Source organism: Cibotium barometz, chromosome 39 (assembly GCF_041138505.1).
Source record: "Cibotium barometz isolate CiBa-2024 chromosome 39, ASM4113850v1, whole genome shotgun sequence".
NCBI lineage: Eukaryota > Viridiplantae > Streptophyta > Polypodiopsida > Cyatheales > Cibotiaceae > Cibotium > Cibotium barometz.
Window position 1 is genome coordinate 50,026,887 of NC_141084.1, and position 22,196 is coordinate 50,049,082.

Sequence of the window (22,196 nt, forward strand, 5' to 3'; positions counted from 1 at the left end):
GTGGGAATCTCGTTAATCCATTCATGCGCGTCACTAAATGACAAGGCATTTCGCTACCTTAAGAGACTCATAGTCACTCCCACCATTTACCCACGCTTGGTTGAATTTCTTCATGTTGACATTCAGAGCACTCGGCAAAAATCATATTGCGTCGACTTTTTGGCGTGGGACTTATTCTCGTGGTGGCTAGACTTTTTGGCATGGGACTTATTCTCGTGGTGGCTAGACTTTTTGAGAGAGTGAGACTCGGAGGAGTTTGGTTTTGGATCTTGTGAAACTTGAGATATATAGAGAGAGAGACTCGGTAAGTCGGCATCTTAGATAACCCAACTTCCAAGTTCCCAAATTATAAGAGAGAGAGAGAGAGAGAGAGAGAGAGAGAGAGAGAGAGCAACGAAGTGCATCAGTCGTTCTGCTGTTTGTAGAGACAGAGAGAGAGAGAGATGGGTGTGCAGGGAGTGTTAGAAGGGGTGGGGTGGTGGTGGCTGCTGGGCGTGGGCATTCCTTTTGCGGGCTACTCCATTCCCTTCGTGCTGGGAGACTTCAATCTCTACAAGCATCTCACCATTGCTGCTCTTGCCGGTCGCTTTGATATTGCTGGCCTTCACATCGTCGACCACGTTGCCCTTTGGCAGGTTCTTCTCTCACCTCTCAATTTCACTCACTCTCTCTCTCTCTCACTCACACACACACACACACACTCACGAACAGTCCTTAAGTCCTTGAGTATGTGTTTTTCTCTCTCTCTTAGTTAACACACACACACAACACACACACGTAGGAATCTCTCTCTTTCATGTACACAATATACAGAGATTACTCTTCTCTTTAGAGACTCTCTCTTTCTCTCATCGTTTTCGGATACGGCTCTCCACTGCTCGACAAAAACCTTTTTCCCAGCCCTTAAAAATAAAGGCTTTGAAAAATACAACCTGTATTTTGTGTTAAATTTAGTGGTTTTACCGATAATATACACTAAAACTAATGAATTTCAGCCCTTGAATGTAAGGGCATGGTCAATATTCAGCCGATTTTTCTGAAATCCAGTCGGTAAAATTACATGTAAATGCCGGATTTGTCAAGCACTGCTGGCAGTAAAACATCTTTTTAGGGTTCAAACCCATAAAAATATCAAAAAGCCCCAAGTGCTCACTTTACAAGGACGTTAGCACCAAGTCCCTCCATGTGCTTATGGAGACTAAGCACCACTATCACCCAGCTCCACCACTCGTCTTTGCAAGAGGCCATGAATGTACGAACACGACTAGCTCTACCACACACACATGGTTATTTCGTATAAAATAGCAGCATTTCAACCTTCATTTCACTGTTTCAAGGTTGCCTACAAGAAAAACCATTTTTAGCTAAATTTTGTGTGCAAGATACACCATTTTTCGCTGAAGTATATGTATATTTATAGATGTTGTTTTCTTATATAGTAGGTAAATTTGTTAAGCTCCTCCTAGTACTGAGGTAGCACTCTAATAGTGGGCGAGGCTCAGCTCTTACATCAATACGAAAATCTAAGTGCTCCTTATGATGCCTCTACATAGAGGGGGTTTAACAAGTATGAGATATTGCCCCCCCCCTCTTTCCCGTGACGAGGTTCTCGTCAAGCGAGGTCATCTTGGACGACGACCCATCTCTGTTTGACAATGGAAGCTCATGTGCATACGAGACTTGAACACGAGTTGTAGTCTTGATGGTGGACGGAATCACGCATTGAGACTCCATGAGAAGTGGACCGAGTTCGTGTGCATACGAGACTTGAACACGAGCTGCAGTCTTGATGGTGGATGGAATCACGCATTGAGACTCCATGGGAACCGCGGCCTTACCATGTGAAAGGATTTCATGTGGTGTACGCCTTAATAAAGGCAGGTGGGGGCGAGGCGTACAGAGGACACATGGGTGTATCTTTTCTGCAGAGAGAGAGAGCGAAGAGCAACACACTGGAGTCCAGCAGAGGAGCGAGCGCGTTAGCAAGCTGCAGGGGTGTATGCGAGCGAGCGCGTGAGCAAGGGTGCTCAGTTGCGAAGAGCAAAGCACTGGAGTCCAGCAGGCTGCAGAGACAGAGCGCAGAAGGCTCGCATGCAAGTGTGTGTGTGTGAGTAAGTGCATGAGCAAGTGTGTGTGTGTGAGTAAGTGCATGAGCAAGCCTGCAAGCGAGCAAGTGTGTGTGCAAGCCTGCAAGCGTGTGAGCAAGCAGGCAAGGCTGTGCGTGTGCAGAAGGAGGAGGTGTTGACCAGCTCATGCGCGTGTGTGTGCGGCTAAAAACAGCCGTGTTTCTCTTCCTAGGCTACAGGGCAGCCGCGTCAGCAAGCTTGCAAGGCTGTGTGCGTGCAGAGGGTAAAGGTGCAGGGCAGCCCGCATGCGTGTGTGCGCGCGGCTGTAAACAGCAAGTCTTTCATCCAGACTGCAGGGCAGCCGCACGAGCAAGCATGCAACAGAGTCTACGAGTAAGAGCGTGAAAGCAAGCATACGAGAGTGTGTGTGAGCAAGTGCGTCAGTAAGCAGGCGAAGAAGTGTGTAAGCAAGCGCAGGAGCAAGCTTGCGAGGGTGCGTGCGTGCAGAGTGTAGAGGCGCAGGGTAGCCCACATGCGTGTGTGTGTGCAGCTGTGAACAGCCGAGCCTTTTATCCAGACTGCAGGGTAGCCGCGCTTGAAGAATGTGTGTGCACTGCCTATTCTCTGTGGCTATGTTGGAGTGCAACAGCAGAAGCATTGTGTGGTAAAGCAGAGGCTTGTGCAGGTGAAGCAAAGGGGCTGAGTTGCAGAGGCGATTCGGATTGCTGTAAGCAATGTGCAGGTAAAGAGAAGATGGCAATGTGCAGGGGCTGATTCGTCATCTACTCTCTATTGCATGAAGCGGTTCCTACACGGAGTTGCGGAGGCGATTCCAAGGCAGACAGCAGAGTTGCGGATCCTACACGGAGTTGTAGAGGCGACTCGCACGCGGACAACAGAGGCTTCCGTCGGCCACACACCATGTGGTCTGACGTACTTTTACAGTGGTTCTCACCCGCGAGGTTTCCTTTAGGTACTGAGTGCAGGGTGCTTGGTTGGTTTCATGGTGTATTATTTATTATGTTGCCATGTATAAACAAGGATCCTCTTTAGTGAAGTTGTCTGGCTGTTTGTGGAAGGGCGTGGCCCTTATGTTCATGCTCCTTGTGTGATGATTAGTCTTTGCAGTTTGATGTTATACTCTATGATGCTGTGTGTGTGATGTGATGAAGCTGGCTGGTCTGGTTTCTTATGGGGAGTAACTAGTGGGGGTTGTGATTCTTTCGGGCCAACACGGTGAAGTAGCGGGTAGCTTTTAGGGAAAAAGTGAGAGCGCTGCGGACCCCTCACGTGGCAGTGGTATTGGAGTGATTCAACCCTTGAACTAGCTAGGGCTACATACATTACAACATGGATGAGAGTGACATCCACAGTCCGTGCATGGAGGAGATGCTCTGGACCATGAGCTAGAATGGGAGCCTCGAGAGGCTCTACCCCAAGCTGCGGCATCTGTCTTGGCGGGCAGACCACCACCAAGAGTTCCCACTCAGGCAAGGGTGTTGTAGTTGGAGAAAAGGTTGCAGACCCTTGAACAAAGTGGGGATGCCTTCAAACAGGAGGTCATCTGGCTGGATGCAGCTTATGCGAGTGCGGTAATGGAGGTGGCCGCCCTCAATAGGCAAGTGGCAGATTTGAAGATCAAGGTGGCACAATTAGAAGGAGAGGTTCGGGCCAAAGCTGGCTCGTCTACAAGGGCAATCAAGCCAAAGGATCCCGAGCCCTTTGATGGCACACGAGAGGTGAAGCTCTTGCAGAACTTCTTGTATGACTGTGAGCAATTTTTCAAGAGTGCCAATCTTACTGCAGAGGCAGATAAGGTCTTTATGCGACCACCTTTTTAACCAAAGATGCCAAGCTTTGGTGGCGTAATTACGTGGAAGATGTGGACAACGGAAGAAATACTTTCGCTATTTCGACATGGGATGAGCTGAAGGCAGCTTTGCAGAAACAATTTCTGCGCATGAATGCCGAATGGAAGGCAAGACAAGCCCTCGACAGCTTGGAGCACGCCGGCTCAATCCGGGAGTACATGAAGGCCTTTCGAGCCCTTATGCTGCAGATCAGGACCATGTCTGAGGAAGACAGGTTCTTTCACTTCACTCATAGGCTCAAAGGTTGGGCCCAAGCAGATCTGCAGAGACAAAATGTCACCACTCTCGCCGCAGCATATGTCGCAGCCGACATGCTGACAGATTACAAGGAGGCTGGCCAACAAGGTGAAGGCTCTTCTCAAAGCAAAGGGTCGGCGGGTGCGGGCACATCTGCGAATGGAGGCAAAGATAACACCAAGAGTGGCTTTAAGGGTAAGAGGTCTGATTGTGAAGGTGGCGGAAGCGGGGGCACTTACACATCAAAAGAGACCAGCAATGAAGCCAGCTCTTCGAAGAAAGGAGGATCAGGCAACGGAAAGACTGAGTCCTCAAGGTCAAGAGCGGGCTCAAGCAAGTCGACGGGAAAAGCGAAAGAGGTGGAGTGTTTTATTTGCAGTGGCAATCATTATGCTCGTGATTGTCCACCTAAGCAAGCTCTAGCAAAAGCAAAGGAGTGTGGGATGAAGATAGAAGCGGATCCCGGATCCGTGATGAAAGCTGTGAATTCACCAGACAAGGAGGTCGGGAAGAAGGCTAAAAGCGTTCCAATTACTGTGGGTGAGGTTACTCACAAAACAGACTTCAGTGTATGCGAAATGGACGATTTTGACATTGCGCGTGGGCAAGTTTGGTTGCAAGAAGCTAAGGCCTTGATCTCTTCCTATTCGGAACAGCTCCTCCTCTTGGGTGACTCAAGGATAAGGGTAGTGGGGAGGCTACCACAGAACAGCCAGCAACATACCCCAAGCTCTTATCAGCCCTATAACTGAAGCAAGCGGTGGGCAAGGGTGCACAGCTGATTGTAGCTACCTTGGTTGAGCATAAGCATCATCCTCTCAAGAGATCTCGATGGAAAGAGGCTCCGGAATTGAGGAGGGGGGGAAGGAAATGTGACGAGGTTCTCGTCAAGCGAGGTCATCTTGGACGACGACCAATCTCCGCTTGACAACGGAAGCTCATGTGGACCGAGTTCGTGTGCAGACGAGACTTGAACACGAGCTGTAGTCTTGATGGTGGACGGAATCACGCATTGAGACTCCATGAGAAGTGGACCGAGTTCGTGTGCAGACAAGACTTGAACACGAGCTGCAGTCTTGATGGTGGACGGAATCACGCATTGAGACTCCATGGGAACCGGGCCTTAGTGGGTGCATTAAGGTTCAGTTGTGCAAGTGTACCTTGGGCAGCCTTACCATGTGAAAGAATTTCATGTGGTATACGCCTTAATAAAGGCAGGTGGGGGCCAGAATTTCATGTGGTATACGCCTTAATAAAGGCAGGTGGGGGCCAGGCGTACAGAGGACACACGGGTGTATCTTTTCTAGAGAGAGAGAGAGAGCGAAGAGCAATACACTCGAGTCCAACAGAGGAGCAAGTGCGTGAGCGAGCTGCCGGGGTGTATGCGAGCGAGGGCGTGAGCAAGGGTGCTCAGCTGCGAAGAGCGAAGCACTCGAGTCCAGCAGGCTGCAGAGACAGAGAGCGCAGAAGGCTCGCATGCAAGTGTGTGCGCGAGTGAGCGTGTCAGCAGGCCTGCGAGTGAGCAAGTGCGTGTGCAAGCCTGCAAGCGTGTGAGCAAGCAGGCAAGGCTGTGCGCGTGCAGGAGGAGGAGGTGCTGACCAGCTCGTCCGCGCGTGTGTGCGGCTGCAAAAAGCCATGTTTCTCTTCCTTGGCTGCAGGGCAGCCGCGTCAGCAAGCTTGCAAGGCTGTGTGCGTGCAGAGGGTAAAGGCGCAGGGCAGCTCGCATGCGTGTGTGTGCGCGGCTGTAAATAGCGAGACTTTCATCCAGACTGCAGGGCAGCCGCGCGAGCAAGCATGCAACAGAGTCTGCGAGTAAGAGCGTGAAAGCAAGCATACGAGGGTGTGTGCGAGCAAGTGCGTGTAAGCAGGCGAAGAAGTGTGTAAGCAAGCGCAGGTGCTTGGTTGGTTTCGTGGTGTATCATTTATTATGTTGCCATGTATAACAGGGATCCTCTTTGTCTGGCTGATTGTGGAAGGGCGTGGCCCTTATGTTCATGCTCCTTGTGTGATGATTAGTCTTTGCAGTTTGATGTTATGCTCTATTATGCTGTGTGTGTGATGTGATGAAGCTGGATGAAGGAGTAAAAGCATCAAGCTAATGAGTTATGATTTTTACATAAAGGAAAAAATCTAATCTACCCTTTTCTCTTTCAAATACTTCTGGATGTAGGACTCAACAATTTACAACACCTATTATCAGGAGATGGCGATCGAGCAGTCAGCAACACTCAAAATAGGTAAACCAAGATCCTTTTGTGCAACCATTAGAAAAGTTTATGAATTTATAACTCCATACCTATTCATGTGCATTGTAATGAATTAGAAGGCTTACATTACCATTGAAGTGACATTAAAATTTAAATTTTGGAAAACCATATAATCCTTTTGGAAGAAAAGACTTTGGTTGATAACATCTAAATTTTAATCACCAAAATCCTCGACTCCTTGGTGCTATTAATCTTTAAAATGGACTATTCTAAAGTTCATATTGAATCCAAGCCCATGTGCTTGATTTTCATTGCCAACATTTCAATCTAGATTTGGGTAGCCATTCTCTTCTCTTATGGCCATTTGCAACTAGATATACCCTGGTCATAGGAGTTTATAATTGGATCCCAAGAAGAAAATCTATGTGTTTAATTCTTGTTAACGATGATCTTTTTTTAGGTATCTAGGTAACCAATCCCCCCTTTTTTTTGCCACTAGGTACCTTGAATTCAAATTTGATCCCCAAGAGAAGGATAATTACGAAGGCCTATTTAATCAGCTTCTAGCCATTCCTAAGGACTTAAGGAGAGCTGAATTAGATTTGAAAGGTTTACCTAAAAATTTAAAAAATCATGCTTGGTGGGGCAAAATCAATTTGTGAGGTTTCAATGATCACAAAGAAATAATCTACTAGTGGCTCTTTTGCCTTCAATGAAGAATGCCATAAAAGTAAGGTATGCCCTTGTGATTTGGTGAAGGCTGCTCATAAAAGTACTTGATACCCTTCTTGAGGCCTCACATCATACATATAACCCTTCCAAAGATGGGCTAACTTTTTGAAAAGCAAAATTGCTAAACTTTTCAAGGATAGAAAAAAATTTTGCTCTTTAAAGGAAAGGATTCACTTTTTGAGTAACTTTTGTTAGATAGATGTCAAAGAAAAAGAATATTATAATCTAAAGATCAATGAATATATAAGGCCACCTTTCCAAAAACGATCCTTAAAGGGGTTAAATTCAATGAATATATAAAGCTACCCTTCCAAAAGGATACTTATAGGTTTTTTTCTTTTTTGGCAAGGGAGGAGATATGGGCGACTCAACCTCCCTCTAGGGAGAGATTGTGAATTCAATTCTCCAACCTATTCCAAGATATGAGTACTATGTGTCCATCTCAATTAGAGATAGAGGTTAATTTTTCTCTCTGTGTTTGTTACCTTTAATGAGAATTACTATGTTCAAAGAACCTTCTTTGGAGATTTTAAAAAAGGTCCTTGAAGGCTTCAAATTTTATCCTTGGGCCATGTTGGGCATTACTAGTGTAGAGGATGGTGGCCTTATTGAACAAAGCATATTCCTACTTGGGAAAATCCAAGGCTACTCATACAACAACTACATTTTTTTTTTGTAAGCTTTTGTTGACATGCCACACTGCCTCTTGCAAGAGATGTTGGGAATCTCCAGAGATTCACGAAGGCGATTAAGATTTTCTGTCATGCATCAGGAGCGCAGATCCACTGGCACAAGTGGTGTGGTTTTTGGGTAGGGTCAGCACTGCCCTAGCTTGGCAACCAGTCGAGGCTTTTCAATGGATCTTGAGGGGCACTCCAGTTTGTTACCTTGGTTGCCACATTGGCATTGACATCTCTCCCGAGTAGCAGCTCGTTTTGCTTCTTTTGAGTATTCAGAAGAAGCTTTATTCTAGAGCACAAGGCTATCCTTAGAAGGCAGAGTAGTGGTGGAAAATTAGGTACTGCTTGCCACATGTGGTACATCACTTCATGTTGGGCCTTTTCTCAGGCATGTATTGGCTAGGTATAGCATTTGATCCAGAATGTCTTATGGGCCAGAAGTGATGTAGCGGCCAGTGAGGGTCAAGGTGGCATGGAGAGTAATCATTCAGCCATGTATAGCAGAGGCGGGCTTGGCCTAATCAATACCACACTAAGCACAGTCCCGCCCTACTAGGCAAGTTGATATAACGGGGGAACGGGAACGAGGGGGAACGGAAACAAGGAACGCCCTAGATAATTCCTAGAAATGACAATAAATCTTAACATACAATGCTCATTTATATAGCCAAACCAAATTAGAACGCAAGATGGGTTCTTTGAGCACTATAGCTCTCCCAATAATTATCCACGTGTATGTCAATGATCTTGTCAGTCACTTATTTGAGAATGCTTGGAAACTTGGGGTGTGTACACACACACACACACACACACACACACACACACATACACACAGAGTACATCCAAGGCCACTTGTCAAAAATAACCTTGTCCACTATGATGTTTGTTAAAAGGCATGAGGGGAGCTAAGCCCCCTAAAATCACGAAGGTAGGATTTTAATTTGCTAACTCTACTCAGAGAAAAATTACAAGCATTTACTCTTGTAACATTTGGGTTTTCACGTATAAATTTAAAGTTTTCCCATTCTACGAATGGCGAGTTTCTATACTCAATGCTCATGCTTTTATAACATTTGGGATTTTACTTGTATATTTAAACTCTACACTTCCCCAAGAAATGGCAAACTTATAAGGTAATTACCTATTCAATAAAGCTACCAAACTCCTATGAGCAAACACCAGTTAGGTCATGTCTAAGTATATCTCAAATCCACTCTCTTTCCAATTCATGCATGCAATGGAATTCTGAGGCTCTAACAACTTAGGCACAAATCATTTAAGAATAAGAATCCAATATGGCTATCTTCAAATTGCAGATTATGTGAGGAGGGCTACACTTACTTTCAAAAAACATTTGTGATTGTCCTCTCTTTTTTTGTCATCAAATCCACACACATACATAAAAGGGAAAAAGCTCGGCCCACACATACACACACAAGCACACACATACAAATATTTTATAGATATTTATGTTGCATACACATAGGGGTAGGATGCCTTGTTTCTACCCTCTTAAAATGAGAATAGTTTGTATACATATTTATGTTGCATACACATAGGGGTAGGATGCCTTGTTTCTACCCTCTTAAAATGAGAATAGTTTGTATACATATTTACATTCCATATGTTCAAGGGTAGGCTCCATTGCCTACCCTTTAAATTTGGGGAAAGCTTATAGGATCACACCCATAGCCTCTCCCAAGCGAGAGGTTGGCTCTACCCTTTGGGCTAATCCAAGTTGTAAATAATTGTCCCTCTCATTTTTTGTTCTAGTATGGAAAAAGCGCTCTAATGATTCTTAACAGTTTTTCTTTTTTGTAATGCAAGGCTTTTTTTTGTCGTACCAAGCAACATCCTTTCAAATGGGAGGGATCAATCATGACACCCTACCCCCACCATCCAACATCCAACACGCACACATACACACACATACACACAAACACTGAGCACTTGCTCCAACGCAATGCTTGTATTTTTAGATAATGCTTACCCCATGATAGTAGTGCCAATCATCCAATGCCTATGCGCTTGAAATTGTTTGTTTCTGCTGTGGCCACAACACGAGCAAGGCAAATAAGGAGGGTGATGGATGCGATGGCCATAAAAAGCCATCCCAAAGTCCCAAATTCGGAGTTGACAAGCATGGTGGTCGACGAACTTGTGAATGTTAAAAAAAGGGATGCACACACAAATGCATACCCCATCTATCGATATACCTTGAAGTGATGAGCTCTGAAGGACGTGTTGAACTGAAAGGGTGCCACGAACAAAAACACAAGACCTACTAGAGAATGCAACTGCACCACCACCACCACCATAATAGTTAATACAATTCTTGCCATTTTCTTTTGCTAAAATGTGCTTATCCTACAAAACTAGAGGTGTGTGTGTGTGTGTGTGTGTGTGTGTGTGTGTGTGTGTGTGTGAGAGAGAGAGAGAGAGAGAGAGAGAGAGAGAGAACGTTTTTATGTAATTTAATCTATTTGATGGGGATAGGATTTGAACACATGACATGTTGAATAGCAACTCCATTAGGTAAGAAATCTACCACACGAGAGAGAGAGAGAGAGAGAGAGAGAGAGAGATAGATCTTTATTACCTTGTAGTAATGATCCCACGAGACCACATGTTTCTATCCAAGTGGAGTGGGATTCAAGCAAATATCATGTTGAGTACAAACTCTGTGAGCTAACCAATCTTGAGAGAGAGAGAGAGAGAGAGAGAGAGAGAAAGAGAGAGAGAGAGAGAATCAAGTTGCTCTCACGAGTTGTAACAAGCTCTTCCCCTTTTTTAAAAATGCTAATGTTGTGTAGCTTTTTCTTTTCGGGTCACCCACACCACCCCTCAATCAAGGTGGCCAATAGTGTTCACGCCCATGACTAGGGACTTGGAAACGAAACACTTTACCAATAACAAGACCCTTCGTAAAACTTAAGAAAAAGTTGCATATGCCAGCAATGAAGGAGTTTTATTACTTATTTTGCTACACTCATTTGAATATGATGCATTATTACGTATCATATCTCCCCCATATTTACAAGTTATGAACCATTTTGTGGCATATGTAATGAAATCATCTAAAAAGCAAGGAGATGAAATACCTTAAGCAACGTCAAGGCATGACATCTAGGAATGCACATATTAGTTATCACACAACCAGAAACATAGAACATTTACTTCCTAAGAGCACATACATTAGTGCTAAAAGTCAATCACCCCTTAAGACACTCTGTTTTTTAATAAAACTTAAAAGCATAATATTCTTGACCTTGGCAAGACCAAGGTCAAGAATATACTTCTTTGAGGGTAATTTTTATAAATTGTTGAAAGTTGTGTCTTGCTTTCATGACAAAGAGCCAGGTTGTCCTAGTGGCAAGACAAAGTAGGAACTGTATTTTCTTGAACACACATGATATAGGGAGAACAAGCATAGCATGGGTGACCTAGTGGCAAGACAAAGAAGAAGTGTATGTTTTTGAACACACACTATACAGGGGGCATAAGAGTAGCATCCACGCCCATAAGATGGGCAAAATATTGTCATGTGCATACATCGCCTCTCTAATGTCCACCCTTTATATTAAGTAGCAAACCCTCTAAACCAGGAGTAACCCGACCCCGAGTGTTCACGCCTATGTTTGCTAAAGAAGGGCGGGGGATAGGGTGACATTAATCTTGACGCATTACAAGTGGAGAGGAGAATAACTAAAAGATGCGAACTCAATTGCACACTAAAATAAAGGTATACAAATCTTAAGGGTTGCAAATCTAATTGCACAATAAAATAAAGGTATCCAAATCTTGATGGCTTTCACTCGGAAACGAGGTACTGCACTATTTCTTTTGTGTAGTGAGGAAGTGAGGAGGTGGACCCATCACCACTAGTGGAAAGTGCCACCTTAAAGCGAGAGCTTGCATGGGATTTTGGGGGGTGTAAACTACTTTCCGTCCCCCTCCCTCTGGGTTCAAATCTTTTTCGTTGCTCCATCTCTTTTTTAAACTTGGATTTTTTTTTGAAACCATTGTACTCACACAATTACAATTATACACATATACATGCACATGTCTACATGTCTATATGTGTAATTGTAATTGTGTACGTGTGTGTGTGTGTAAAGGTATATGTGCAAGTGGATGTGTTTATGTGTGGATTTAAATAAGGGCCAGAAACAATGTAAACAAGGCCCAAGAATGTGAATTAAGGCCGAAGGGAAGAAAAAAAAAACTATACCTAGGATTCACACATGGGCGTCCACCTTGCAAGACCACAGCCTTACCATCACACTAACACGACAAATTCATCCAATTTTTTGGCATGCCCATAGAAATCCCTACTAGAGACCAATCGAATCTCCCTTTGCAACATAGGGCCACATCAACCAAATTGGGTCGAGTTTACTTTTTTCTAGATCCAATGGCCTACGTCCACTCATCTTTGTGTTTTACTTCTCCACCCTAGATCCAAAGCTTATAGAGAATCTCGTGCCCTTTAGTCTCTTAAGGACCCTTCTAATTAAGTTCTTAGTTTGCTATACGAATTTCCTCTCGCTGCCCTACCTTAGAGAGTACCTACATGGAGGGTGGTAATTTTGATAAGTTACCACCTTGAGGTTACCACACACACTAATGGAAGCTCCCATCTTATGGTAGGAGTTCCCTTGTTGAACCCGCCCCCCCTCCCCCTCCCCTTTCTTCAAGGTGGTCGTTCATAAAGATGTAAGTGTACCATGTGGGTTCAATAGAAGGTATTTTTGAAATCCTTATTTTACACACATGAGGGTGACATTTAAAGAGAGTATTCAGGGATTGAATACAAAAGGTTATGTTTTATCTATGAAACATTCATAGATAAGGGGTTTTACAAATAGGCCTTAAACGTCGCACGTAATACAGAGAATTTACATATAGTGAATATCCCGAGCTGTCACCCTTTTTAACTGAATCTTCGGGCCTATTGTAGGATGTCCCTAACCAACTTGCTCTCCCTAGGGTTGTGGGCAAATTTTAATGTCCACTATTCTTCATCAACACCCTCCCCCCCCCGCCCCCAAAAAAACCCACCCACCCCGCCCCAATCTAAGTTTTGTAACTTGGCCGAATGAGGCAAAAAGCCTCTTATTATCTAAACCTTCACTTCCTTGACCTAAAGTGAGATTCTCCTCCTTGTGCTCCTCCCACGAGGGGGGGTAACTATTAGAATATAGCAATGAAGAGAATTTTTTGCACACATCCACAAAAGAAGTGGAGATAATTATTATGCGACGAGGAAGCTAGGGTGATTTTTTACAAGGACGTGTGCCCATCAAAACAAGCAAAAAATCAACACTAGTATCAAAATGTATAATGCAAGCTCATAAAATTTCAGCCCAATTTTAAGGGCTAAAAACCAGTATGTTTACCAAAAGAAAACAGCCTTAAACTACTTTTAAGTGTAGTTAAATGCATGGAAGAAAGAGAAATTTCACTAATCGTAACAAAAAAGGGGGTTGTTCCTCTTCCAAAGCCCTATTTTAGTGTATGTTCTAGCTTCTAACAAACATATCTCTAGTTTCCTATCACATCTTAAAATCTCTAGCACCATCACATATATCACATAGGGCACCCTTCCACAAGAGGACGTAACCTTTGGAAGGATTAGCTAACTAAGGTACTCCTCCCACGAGTAGGTTAACCCGTAACACAATTGACATGTATGAAGATTGTGTGTGCTTGCACATGAGAGGGGGGGGATGAAGGGGGAACGAAACTGTTAGTGGAAGGCAAGGGTAATAGTAAGTTTTAACCCCATAACACAACTTATGTGATTACCTAACTAAGGTACCCCTCCCACAAGTGGGGTTAACCCGTAACACAACTGATGGGCATGAAGATAATGTGCACTTACATATGAGGAGGGGGAAGGCCTATTAGTGTAAGATGAGGGTAATCGTAGTTGCACCTCTGGGAGGTGCACTTAGACTTTGTGTGTGTGGTAAGACCTCGAGTATGTGGAAAATATTTAATGATTAGCAAGTATTCCTAATTTAATCGAAGCAACTAGCCAGCTTTAAGAAGGGACAATAATATTTTGAAAATTCAAAATCATATTCACCTTGCTTTTGAGGTAACAAGAAGAGAAATAATATTTTCAGATTAAAAAAATCATCTTGCTCTGTGAACAGTGGGAGTGATATGGTGCGGTTCTGGGGAAGACGGACGATGAGGCATAGTCCCAACCTTGACTCACCACTAGGCACCCTCACGGCCCATCATAGGGTTGCAGTGGGGGCTTTGACTTATCAACAAATAGGTCTATGCATCCCCTATACCAATCTTGCCTTGATTTTATTACTGTCAAAACCTTACCAAGATTATAGGGTATGCCCCTCTGTAACCTTTTGCCTCATGTTCAATAGCTTTTTGTCAAGCGCTCATTATGCCCTCAGGAAAGACCCTTTTGGACAAGTAATCACTGGCTCCATTTTGGTGCTATTGAAATGTGAAACAAGGTTGCATGTGGAAATGGTGTTGTTCTAATCTTACAATCAAGACACTGCTTCACATAGTCATGCAGTTCTTGCTTCATGGTTCCTTGCCACATTGCTCTTCTCAATGTTTGGTTTCTCATCATGTGAATTTCTCCAACTACTACATGAGTAGTTTGCAACAAGTAATGTGTCTTTTTGGATGGTTCTATACAAAGACGTAAAATTCTATCTAGGCCTTGTCGCTCGATAAAGATGTCCTAAGATCATTAGATATCTATCTCCTGAATTAACTGTAGCTTCTCACTAAAAGAGGATAAAAAATGTTGAACTGACTAATTGTAATCATAGGGATATAGTCATCACATCTTAGAACCACCTCAATATTGAATAGATATACATCACGCAAATCATCATCAATTCCTTACGAATGTTCCACTGTTCATGTCAAGTAAGACAAGTGGTCTGCTCTCTCATTAGTCTTGCCTTTCTTCACTACCATCGTAAAGTCAAACTCAAGCAAGATGATGAACCATCTTATTATTCATCAAGTATTACATGGTTTGTTTACTAGATAGAGAAAAGCTTGGTGATCTGTAAAGAAAATGAATTTATTTGCCAACAAATAGTGCCAAAACTTCTTGATAGCATATACCATACCGAAACCCTCACGTTCAATGGTGGTATAGGTTCTTTTAGTACTATTTACCTACCTACTAGCATATAATACTAGAAAATCCATGTTGTGCTCTCCCGGTTGTGCTAATATAGCTCCCATTGCAAAATTTGATGCATCTATATGTACATGAAATGTCAAATTTCAATCTCGTGGCTTGAGTATGGGTGCTAAAATCAAAGCTTCTTTTAGCTCATTGAAGGATTCTTTGCACTCGTCCATCCAAATGAAAGTTGTGATAAGGCTATAAAAATGTTTAGCATTTACAGTATACATGTAGATAAATCTACGATAGTACTTTGCAATGTCCCATAAACCCTTGAACTTTCTTAGCATTCTTTGACCTTTTCTCACAAAATCTATTGAGATACCATTTTTAGATACAATATGGCCTTTTTTTCCTTGCCTAACCATGAATATATACTTTTCTAGATTGAGACAAATCTGATAGACTCTTCACTTCTCAAAAATCAATTTCAAGTGCTCTATGTGCTGATTTCTTTCATTTGAGTGGATACATAAGTCATCCATGTAAACCTCCAAGAAATCATGAAGATATTCTTTGAAAGCATGGCTCATAAGCTGCTAAAATATGGTAGGTGCATTGGTCAAACCAAAAAAGCATGACTCTATATGCAAATATACACCACTTGGTGGCATTTATGCTGATCTTTTGAGTCTATGGAAACTTGGTTGTATCCTAAGAACCCATCTAAGAAGCTATAAGCTGCTTTTCTAGCAACTCTTTCTATCACATGGTTAGTAATTGGGAGAAGATAGTTGTCACGAATAGTTGTAGTGTTTACTTTCTTGAGATTTACACACACTCTCAATTTTTCATTTTTCTTAGGAACTACCACAATTGGTGAAACCCAATCGGTGTGCTCAATCTCGTAGATAAACTCCGCTTATTTAAGCCTATTTATCTCTTCCTTGATTCGTTTGGCAAATGTATCATTATACGTGTATGGCCTCTACGTGTTAGGTTTAGCATCTTCCTTCATTGGTATTGTGTGTTGGCATATCGTCGGATCTACACCTTTCAAGTCCTTATACAACTAGGAAAATGTATCCCAATACTCCTTGAGCATCTTAATTTTGTGCTTTTCTTCCCTCAGATTTAGATCTGTAGCAATATAAGCCGGCGGTTTCACAGCTTTTCTCCCCCTTTTTGCCAAGTTTATCTTCTGGTCCATTGACCAAGCTTAGAGCCATTCCTTGAAGAAGAGTTTGATCGAATAGGATGGAGAGAGACATTCTAGCCACCCTAGATGTTTGTGTCAATGATATTTACCCCACAAAATTTGTTGAAGAGACGAGGGCTATGATCTCATGCCACCATTGCAAATGATACGAGTAGTCCCTGAGACTGAAACTGAAACTAAAACACAAGAAAACCGAAGGAAAAAAAATCCCTTAAAGCCTTAGGAGGAGAATGATGAAGATAGTATAATAAGGCAAATAGGGATACCCAATGAAGTCTCCATTAGAGCCATAAGTGAGGACAAAAATGAGAGGAATGGGAATGAACTATATTACAATGCATCAGATGAACTCGAAGAGCTCACCAAAGAGGCTCCTATGGAAATGAAGATAACATTGAAGCTTAGGGAAGGAAAAGAAGTAGAAATACTACCAACCAAACTTTCGAATTGGAATGAAGAATGACGGCACAAACAAGGTCAATCAAAGGGCCATAAATGAAAATAGATGCCTCACATCTTTGGGAAAAAATAATTTTTGATGCTAGTAAACGCACACGATTGCATTAAAGACAAAGTCACAGGATGTGACTTAGCATCAAAAATAAAAGATGAAAACAAATCTAGGAGATCAAAAATGAAATGAGACACAAATTAGAGGAAAATAGAACCAAAAGTGCCTATTAAATCCTCAATAACAAAAGCTGAGAGAAAGGCCAAGTACTATGAACTAAAAAGGAGAAGTTAAGGAAGTGTGGACCAACAAAATGGACAAAAAAATTGACAAGGAGGATGGGATTAACGTACCTTCTCACTTCAAGAGGTACACAATCCAAGAAAGGAGAATAGTGGTGCAATAGCTAGTAAGAATGCTTGAGAAGCTTGGTCAATGGACCAGAAGATAAACTTGGCAAAAGGCGGAGAAAAGCTGTGAAACCGCCGGCTTATATTGTTACAGATCTAAATCTGAGGGAAGAAAAGCACAAAATTAAGATGCTCAAGGAGTATTGGGATGCATTTTCCTAGTTGTATAAGGACTTGAAAGGTGTAGATCCGACGATATGCCAACACACAATACCAATGAAGGAAGATGCTAAACCTAAAAAGTAGAGGCCATACACGTACAATGATACATTTGCCAAACGAATCAAGGAAGAGATAAATAGGCTTAAATAAGCGGAGTTTATCTACGAGATTGAGCACACCGATTGGGTTTCACCAATTGTGGTAGTTCCTAAGAAAAATGAAAAATTGAGAGTGTGTGTAAATCTCAAGAAAGTAAACACTACAACTATTCGTGACAACTATCTTCTCCCAATTACTAACCATGTGATAGAAAGAGTTGCTAGAAAAGCAGCTTATAGCTTCTTAGATGGGTTCTTAGGATACAACCAAGTTTCCATAGACTCAAAAGATCAGCATAAATGCCACCAAGTGGTGTATATTTGCATATAGAGTCATGCTTTTTTGGTTTGACCAATGCACCTACCATATTTTAGCAGCTTTGAGCCATGCTTTCAAAGAATATCTTCATGATTTCTTGGAGGTTTACATGGATGACTTATGTATCCACTCAAATGAAAGAAACCAGCACACAGAGCACTTGAAATTGATTTTTGAGAAGTGAAGAGTCTATTAGATTTGTCTCAATCTAGAAAAGTATATATTCATGGTTAGGCAAGGAAAAAAAGGCCATATTGTATCTAAAAATGGTATCTCAATAGATTTTGTGAGAAGATCAAGGTAATTGTAGAATTACCAAGGTCGAAGAATGCTAAGAAAGTTCAAGGGTTTATGGGACATTGCGAGTACTATCGTAGATTTATCTACATGTATACTGTAAATGCTAAACCTTTTTATAGCCTTATCACAACTTTCATTTGGATGGACGAGTGCAAAGAATCCTTCAATGAGATAAAAGAAGCTTTGATTTTAGCACCCATACTCAAGCCACAAGATTGGAATTTGACATTTCATGTACATATAGATGCATCAAATTTTGCAATGGGAGCTATATTAGCACAACCGGGAGAGCACAACATGGATTTTCTAGTATTATATGCTAGTAGGTAGGTAAATAGTACTAAAAGAACCTATACCACCATTGAACATGAGGGTTTAGGTATGGTATATGCTATCAAGAAGTTTTGGCATTATTTGTTGGCAAATAAATTCATTTTCTTTACAGATCACCAAGCTTTTCTCTATCTAGTAAACAAACCATGTAATACTTGATGAATAATAAGATGGTTCATCATCTTGCTTGAGTTTGACTTTACGATGGTAGTGAAGAAAGGCAAGACTCATGAGAGGGCAGACCACTTGTCTTACTTGACGTGAACAGTGGAACATCCGTAAGGAATTGATGATGATTTGCGTGATGTATATCTATTCAATATTGAGGTGGTTCTAAGATGTGATGACTATATCCCTATGATTACAATTAGTCAGTTCAACATTTTTTATCCTCTTAGTGAGAAGCTACAGTTAATTCAGGAGATAGATATCTAATGATCTTAGGACATCTTTATCGAGCGACAAGGCCTAGATGGAATTTTACGTCTTTGCATAGAACCATCCAAAAAGACACATTACTTGTTGCAAACTACTCATGTAGTAGTTGGAGGAATTCACATGATGAGAAACCAAACATTGAGAAGAGCAATGTGGCAAGGAACCATGAAGCGAGAAGTGCATGACTATGTGAAGCAGTGTCTTGATTGTAAGATTAGAACAACACCATTTCCGCATGCAACCTTGTTTCACATTTCAATAGCACCAAAATGGAGCCAGTGATTACTTGTCCAAAAGGGTCTTTCCTGAGGGCATAATGAGCGCTTGTTGACAAAAAGCTATTGAACATGAGGCAAAAGGTTACAGAGGGGCATACCCTATAATCTTGGTAAGGTTGACAGTAATAAAATCAAGGCAAGATTGGTATAGGGGATGCATAGACCTATTTGTTGATAAGTCAAAGCCCCCACTGCAACCCTATGATGGGCCGTGAGGGTGCCTAGTGGTGAGTCAAGGTTCTCTCTCTCTCTCTCTCTCTCTCTCTCTCTCTCTCTCACACACACACACACACACACACACACACACACCTCTAGTTTTGTAGGATAAGCACATTTTAGCAAAAGAAAATGGCAAGAATTGTATTAACTATTATGGTGGTGGTGGTGCAGTTGCATTCTCTAGTAGGTCGTCTTGTAGATTTGTTACCTAATGGAGTTGCTATTCAACATGTCATGTGTTCAAATCTATCCCCATCAAATAGATCAAATTACATAAAAACGTTCTCTCTCTCTCTCTCTCTCTCTCTCACACACACACACACGCACACACACACACACACACACACACACACACCCCTCTAGTTTTGTAGGATAAGCACATTTTAGCAAAAGAAAATGGCAAGAATTGTATTAACTATTATGGTGGTGGTGGTGGTGCAGTTGCATTCTCTAGTAGGTCTTGTGTTTTTGTTCGTGGCACCCTTTTAGTTCAACACGTCCTTCAGAGCTCATCACTTCAAGGTATATCGATAGATGGGGTATGCATTTGTGTGTGCATCCCTTTTTTTAACATTCACAGGTTCGACCACCATGCTTGTAAACTCCGAATTTGGGACTTTGGGATGGCTTTTTATGGCCATCGCATCCATCACCCTCCTTATTTGCCTTGCTCGTGTTGTGGCCACAGCAGAAACAAACAATTTCAAGCGCATAGGCATTGGATGATTGGCACTACTATCATGGGGTAAGCATTATCTAAAAATACAAGCATTGCGTTGGAGCAAGTGCTCAGTGTTTGTGAGTATGTGTGTGTATGTGTGCGTGTTGCATGTTGGATGGTGGGGGTAGGGTATCATGATTGATCCCTCCCATTTGAAAGGATGTTGCTTGGTACCAACAAAAAAAAGCCTTGCATTACAAAAAAGAAAAACTGTTAAGAATCATTAGAGCGCTTTTTCCATACTAGAACAAAAAATGAGAGGGACAATTATTTACAACTTGGATTAGCCCAAAGGGTAGAGCCAACCTCTCGCTTGGGAGAGGCTATGGGTGTGATCCTATAAGCTTTCCCCAAATTTAAAGGGTAGGCAATGGAGCCTACCCTTGAACATATGGAATGTAAATATGTATACAAACTATTCTCATTTTAAGAGGGTAGAAACAAGGCATCCTACCCCTATGTGTATGCAACATAAATATCTATAAAATATTTGTATGTGTGTGCTTGTGTGTGTATGTGTGGGCCGAACTTTTTCCCTTTTATGTATGTGTGTGTGGATTTGATGACGAAAAAAGAGAGGACAATCACAAATGTTTTTTGAAAGTAAGTGTAGCCCTCCTCACATAATCTGCAATTTGAAGATAGCCATATTGGATTCTTATTCTTAAATGATTTGTGCCTAAGTTGTTAGATCTTTATTGAATAGGTAATTACCTTATAAGTTTGCCATTTCTTGGGGAAGTGTAGAGTTTAAATATACAAGTAAAATCCCAAATGTTATAAAAGCATGAGCATTGAGTATAGAAACTCGCCATTCGTAGAATGGGAAAACTTTAAATTTAGACGTGAAAACCCAAATGTTACAAGAGTAAATGCTTGTAATTTTTCTCTGAGTAGAGTTAGCAAATTAAAATCCTACCTTCGTGATTTTAGGGGGCTTAGCTCCCCTCATGCCTTTTAACAAACATCATAGTGGAAAAGGTTATTTTTGACAAGTGGCCTTGGATGTACTCTGTGTGTGTGTGTGTGTGTACACACCCCAAGTTTCCAAGCATTCTCAAATAAGTGACTGACAAGATCATTGACATACACGTGGATAATTGTTGGGAGAGCTGTAGTGCTCAAAGAACCCAGCTTGCGATCTAATTTGGTTTGGTTATATAAATGAGCATTGTATGTTAAGATTTATTGTCATTTCTAGGAATTATCTAGGTCATTCCTTGTTTCCATTCCCCCTCGTTCCCGTTCCCCCGTTATATCAACTTGCCTAGTAGGGCAAGTTGGACTGTGTTTAGTGGTATTGATTAGGCGAAGCCTGCCTCTGCTATACATGGCTGAATGATTACTCTCCATGCCACCTTGACCCTCACTGGCCGCTACATCACTTCTGGCCCATAAGACATTCTGGATCAAATGCTATACCTAGCCAATACATGCCTGAGAAAAGGCCCAACATGAAGTGATGTACCACATGTGGCAAGTAGTACCTAATTTTCCACCACTACTCTGCCTTCTAAGGATAGCCTTGTGCTCTAGAATAAAAGCTTCTTCTGAATACTCAAAAGAAGCAAAACGAGCTGCTGCTCAGGAGAGATGTCAATGCCAATGTGGCAACCAAGGTAACAAACTGGAGTGCCCCTCAAGATCCATTGAAAAGCCTCGACTGGTTGCCAAGCTAGGGCAGTGCTGACCCTACCCAAAAACCACACCACTTGTGCCAGTGGATCTGTGCTCCTGATGCATGACAGAAAATCTTAATCGCCTTTGTGAATCTCTGGAGATTCCCAACATCTCTTGCAAGGCAGTGTGGCATGTCAACAAAAGCTTACAAAAAAAAATGTAGTTGTTTTATGACTAGCCTTGGATTTTCCCAAGTAGGAATATGCTTTGTTCAATAAGGCCACCATCCTCTACACTAGTAATGCCCAACATGGCCCAAGGCTAAAATTTGAAGCCTTCAAGGACCTTTTTTAAAATCTCCAAAGAAGGTTCTTTGAACATAGTAATTCTAATTAAAGGTAACAAACACAGAGAAAAATTAACCTCTATCTCTAATTGAGATGGACACATAGTACTCATATCTTGGAATAGGTTGGAGAATTGAATTCACAATCTCTCCCTAGAGGGAGGTTGAGTCGCCCATATCTCCTCCCTTGCCAAAAAAGAAAAAAACCTGTAAGTATCCTTTTGGAAGGGCAGCTTTATATATTCATTGAATTTAACCCCTTTAAGGATCGTTTTTGGAAAGGTGGCCTTATATATTCATTGATCTTTAGATTATAATATTCTTTTTCTTTGACATCTATCTAACAAAAGTTACTCAAAAAGT

General features: G+C 42.0%; 1 protein-coding gene across 1 annotated transcript; it reads left to right on the forward strand.

Moving 5' to 3' along the window:
- The first annotated feature begins 333 nt into the window (after window positions 1-333).
- Window positions 334-19,947, forward strand: LOC147616204 (uncharacterized). The gene is made up of 4 exons (XM_086778104.1): window positions 334-635; window positions 6,345-6,411; window positions 19,588-19,668; window positions 19,838-19,947. Exons 1-4 carry the CDS (start codon window positions 444-446, stop codon window positions 19,870-19,872), a joined length of 375 nt encoding a protein of 124 aa, XP_086634230.1. The 5' UTR covers window positions 334-443; the 3' UTR covers window positions 19,873-19,947.
- The last annotated feature ends 2,249 nt before the right edge of the window (window positions 19,948-22,196 follow it).